The 5,000-nt window shown below is 39.4% G+C and overlaps 2 protein-coding genes across 4 annotated transcripts in view; one reads left to right on the top strand and one right to left on the bottom strand.

Annotated features, from left to right (window-relative positions):
* The window catches only part of selenoh (selenoprotein H), a 291,866-nt gene that overhangs the window by 110,490 nt on the left and 176,376 nt on the right, over window positions 1-5,000 (top strand). The window lies entirely within an intron of this gene.
* The window catches only part of LOC132981923 (serine/threonine-protein phosphatase 2A 55 kDa regulatory subunit B gamma isoform), a 28,109-nt gene that overhangs the window by 4,430 nt on the left and 18,679 nt on the right, over window positions 1-5,000 (bottom strand). For all 3 annotated transcript variants that reach the window (XM_061048059.1, XM_061048056.1, XM_061048057.1), the window contains one exon: window positions 4,198-4,367. In XM_061048059.1, coding sequence (XP_060904042.1) covers window positions 4,198-4,367 — 170 coding nt within the window. The remainder of the gene's footprint in view (window positions 1-4,197; window positions 4,368-5,000) is intronic.

The raw sequence follows: 5,000 nt of genomic DNA, 5'->3' as shown, positions 1-5,000 counted from the left end.
GATCATCCTGCCCTAAGCAATACGAGGGCCAGGAGTCCATTTTCATCTAAACTCCTTTTCCACATATCAGTAAATCCATTAACATCCAAACCAACTGAGGGCGCGATAACAGAGACACACAGGTGAACACACACGTTAACGCGCACACATTTTCCCTGACTAATAACTCTTTTCCCCTGTGCTTTCATCCGACCCGCCTGTGTCAGCACTGTGTTGGCTCAGTGATGCAAGGGTTTGAAATCTACACCTTCCTTCAGCCGCCGTGCTCTGCATTAAGCCCCCAGCTTTTACATTCTGCATAAAGTCAGCAGTCAACAGTCGCCTACAATCAATAAACGGTCAAGCTGAGGTCGACTCATGGTTGTACATCAAACTCAGTGACATTCTGGTTTTCCCCTGAGGGTCTTCCTGCTCGTGGTGAATTATACACCGTCGGCTAAGTTAAATGTAGACACTTTTTCTATGTTTCCCCCTTGCTTCATCATCTCTGATTGACAGAAGCGTGCCTCATCCCCTCATGGATTTTATTTTCATTCAAGCAGTAAAAGAGACATTTACAAAAATAAGAGCCTGAAAGCTCTGGCATCCCCTCTTGTTTACTTTATTCAATCTCATCCACATCTTCTCATTAACAAACTCTGCTCACCCCTCATCATCTCTCCCTCCCAAAACCCTCACCCCTCCCTCCCTCCCTCCATCCCTCCCTCCCTCTCCCCTCTTCCTCCCTCCCTGTGCTGCATTGCAGATCTAGGTGTCGGACGCTGTGTAAGGTTTCCCTCCTTCCCTCCTTCACTTTACGAGTGGAGGTTCGGCAGCCTATAAATAGCTGCGGTGCGTCTCGGCCTCCCACTCCTGGCTGCCTCATGGGCGCTCGCACGTCAGGCAGAAACACACACACATGTTCACCCACACACCTGCAGCAAGAATCCTAAACACATACTGACAAAAAGGTGTTTATATATATATATATATATATACTGTATATACATAGATGTCCACTGTGCTTAAAACATAAACATAAGCTTGTGTGGCCTATAGTAAACATTCAGAGGAAACACAAGACAATTACAGTGTGTGGATAAAACATGGCACGCTCTTTTTTTTAAGCGTAATACTTTTGTTTTGTACATTTCTACATTTTCAATAGCATGCCGAGCCCAACTAATCTTCATCCCAGATACAAGGCACGATAATGAATAACTGTTCATGTGTGTGTCACGCATGTTGTAATCTGTCAGACTCGCTCAGATCAAGCTACAGTTCAAAGTTTAAAAAAAAAAAAAAAAAAAAAAAAAAAAACTTTTTTGCATCGAGCTGCAGCAGTTCTGTTTTTTTGGCGACGCTGCATTGATGAGATGAAGTGCATTTTCTGGCGAGTAATCAATCCAGTTATCCTTAAAAGGTTTGGGAAAAAATCTAATCACCAAGAAGTACTTTGATTGTGAAAGACAACCCACAGCCCATGACTCATGTCTGTCTCCAATTATACATATTTACAGGAAGACCACTCTCTGTTTCAGTAAAGTCCTGTCACAGTTTGACACACAGTATTGTAGTAGGAAGTGAACATTTCATTGAATCAGTTCTCCTGTGTTTGGCTCGGTAGAAGAAGCTTTGCTGAAATAATCTGACTGAACTGTTCTTGAGAATCAATCCCCCCAAAAGATACGTCGTATTGGAATCAGAAGAGAACAGACTCAAATCCACAAAGACTATCCCAATAAGCTACAAGGACAGTCGCTTAAATGGACCAACACCAAGAATCCAAAAGATTTGTCCTCAGATTATGTTTTAATAATGTTGAAGGACAGTCTTACACATCACTCCAAATATCCCCTGGGTGTGGTTTGACTGAGACCTCATCATGGAGGATTAGGGTCTCTCTTTAGGATTCTGAGAAGTTTTATAACTAGTAAAAAAAAAAATTGGTGATGATGTTCACATTTGTGCAACAATTAGTTAAACTGAGGTGAGATTTTTGATGAGTCGGGCATCTTTTTGTGCTTTCCAACACAAAAGAAGAAAAGCCCTGAGCTGCTTCCTGAAGTTCTTTCCCCCCCCAAACACAAGAAAATGATTTTAGGATGGTCTGAACGGGGAAAGCTTAAATGTCAGCAAAGCAATGAGCCATTAGGTAACACACAGTAGCTACTCAAACAGGTAGACTCTGGCTGCCTTTCACAACATCTGAATACATCAAACTGAACTTTAATAACATTTTGATGCAATGGCTGAGCTCTCAGGTCAGCTGTTTGGAAGACCCAGCTTCTTTTCTAAACACACCAGGTTATAGACTAACTCATCATCTTACTGGTTTACTCATTTTTACATAAAATACAGATGGCTGTCATCTGTTCATGACGACTTAGTATAATGTGGAAAAAAGACTAAACACTATTACAGTATTTGTTAAAAATACACTCAAACTTTATTTGGCATATCTCTTTTTTCTCTCCTTCAAAGTAGCCCTATGATTCCATCTTAAGATCCGGCAACTTTGAAGGTCACCAGATATAATTGTCAAACTTTTCAGATTAGTTTTGATATGTTACACTTGTTTGATATCTTAACTTAACACAGTTTCTTTGTGTTTTTTGTATCTTGTTTAAAAGTTAAAACAAAATCATTTGATAAGAGAAAGAGGACTTATTTTGTAGCATGCAGTGCAGATAAGAGAATATCAGCAGGTATGAACATTTAGATACTAGAAGCTAATGATGGAATGTTAACATCAGTTGATAAGTCGAGAATAAAACAGCTAATAAAGGAGGGATGTAACACCTCCAGTGCCTGCTTTAACATGTGGCAGTATAACTTTGATATGCCAAGAGAAAGTATTTGAATTTCAGTTGACAAATAATTTCCTTCTTCAAATAGGGGTTGAACTTGAAGAAAAGAGATGATCATTCAACATCGTTATGAGTTTAATCTGTAATAATATCAGCTGATCATGTGAAAATGAGTGAATGCTTCCGTGACTGCTGATCAGTTACCCTTTCCTGGAGTAAATTTGCTTCTTGATAGGAGAAATCTTATCATAGTAACTGAGCCTGAAGGCAAATATGAATTCTTCTGTCCAGGCACGTGCACACAAGTAAATGCTTTTTTTGCCCTCTATAGAAAGAGTGACCTAATTTAAATAAATCATTTCCTTTATGCACACAGAACAGGCCAGCCGAACAGATAGCCTGTATATGGTTAATTAAATATATCAGTTTGGGGGTTTGGGTGATCCAGGCCAGCGGCATGCCCTCTCCTCAATCCTCTTCCCTGATGCAGCTGCGAGCACACACATGCACACACACACACACGTGAGTAACTCTGAGGCAGAGGCAGACATCAGGAGGGCTTTGTGGACAAAGTATGATCAGAACTGTTTTTTTCGTTTTGGTTTATATTGATAGGCATAATGAAAAGCTTCAAATTTTTCAGCAGGAAAAGTCTTTGTTGTTTGAACTATTTGAACTACCGATGACCCTGATGAAGGCCACGAGCCGAAACGTGTCGGTCTAAATTGCTAATAAAGTTGATCTTCTTACTACAAGTGTTGCTGGAGCATTTTGACCTCTTTTTTTTAACTATTTAGCAGTTTAAAATGTGCCATTAGGATTGATAAAATGTAATGTTATGTTACGTGTGTTTAGTTGTGTTTGATAAGAAATGAAGGAAAGTAAGTAAGGAGTTAGTAAGAAATTATGGAAGAAGCAGATTTGAATTTTTTTCAAGTTCAAAGACTTTTTGTAGGATCTTATTTTGGAGGGAAGTTACAAAGGGATAAGTTAAAATCTTTATTTTAAATAAAAAAGAATGAACCGATGTCCATGGTAGCTGAAATGTTTATATATTTAAAGACCCAGTATAATGGAGTTATTATGTTGACCCACCTGTTGACCTACAAAGCTGACACCTAGCAGACAAATTCTACACACTCTTAACTCCAGAAATGACTCCTTTAAATTATTTGAATGCATAATTAAATGTTATGTTTAACTTTTTGAACTACCCTCACTACTGGCTTTGTTTTAAATATATATTGTAATGTTCCTTTGACACTGTCACAGAAGCTGTCATAACAGCAGCTGTTGTTTTCTTAAATGCCCATTTGTGGATTCCCCTCTAAAATCCTCTGCACATCCCTTCATCAGTCATTTGTATTTAACTCTCCCTAATACTTCTCACACATGCTCAGTCACACACCTGGTAAGTCTCCAGGGGCTTGCTCTCCATATTCAGGTCCCAGACTTTAGCCGTCAGGTAGTCTCTGGTGAGCAGGTAGCGTCCGCTGTGGCTAAACTTGACATCTGACACAGAGGAGATGATCTCAGAGAAGAAGGAGCGGGCGCTGGGGTCCTCAGGCTCCTCGAACACTGGAGAGAACGGGTGATGACAAGGTAGTTAGAGGGAGATGGCTTTTACACAGGAGGCCAAACACAGGAACACAGACACACTGGTACACCAAAAAAGTAGATTAGTGTATGTTTGGGGTGAAGTTCTTCAAAGAGAATCATAAACAAGATTACAATTAAAACTAAATACAAGCATAACTCCCTTGCTGCATGTTGGCATGCTGAACTAAGTTTGCAGTGTTTACAGCACGGGTTACTCATTCTTGTCAAATCTGTGAAACACATGGAAGAACTGGCAATTTTTTATTTGTAATCAAACAAGGGAAAAGGGTAAATAAAAAATGGAAATATTGTACATTGGTTAATTTCCGAAAGAGACTAATCGATTTTGGAAAAAAAGGGAAAATTCTAATAACCTACACTTTTCATTTTGGATGATTTGCAACATACCTGAGATTTAACTGCAAACTGAATACTCCATAGAAAGTGTCTAACCCCCAGAAAAACGACCTAACACCACATCAGTAAATCAAAGTTAAGCAGGTCTCTGAAAGCTGATTTTGTTTAATGTTATCCCCAAAGTGTCCGGCAGGGGGGCATTATTGTTTTGCAAGTTTCCTGCCCATTTATCCAAGATAGTTCAAATATTCTACT

Source organism: Labrus mixtus, chromosome 10 (assembly GCF_963584025.1).
Source record: "Labrus mixtus chromosome 10, fLabMix1.1, whole genome shotgun sequence".
Classification (NCBI taxonomy): Eukaryota; Metazoa; Chordata; class Actinopteri; order Labriformes; family Labridae; genus Labrus; species Labrus mixtus.
The sequence above is the reverse complement of the archived record's forward strand: the minus strand, read 5'-3'. Positions and strand labels throughout refer to the sequence as shown.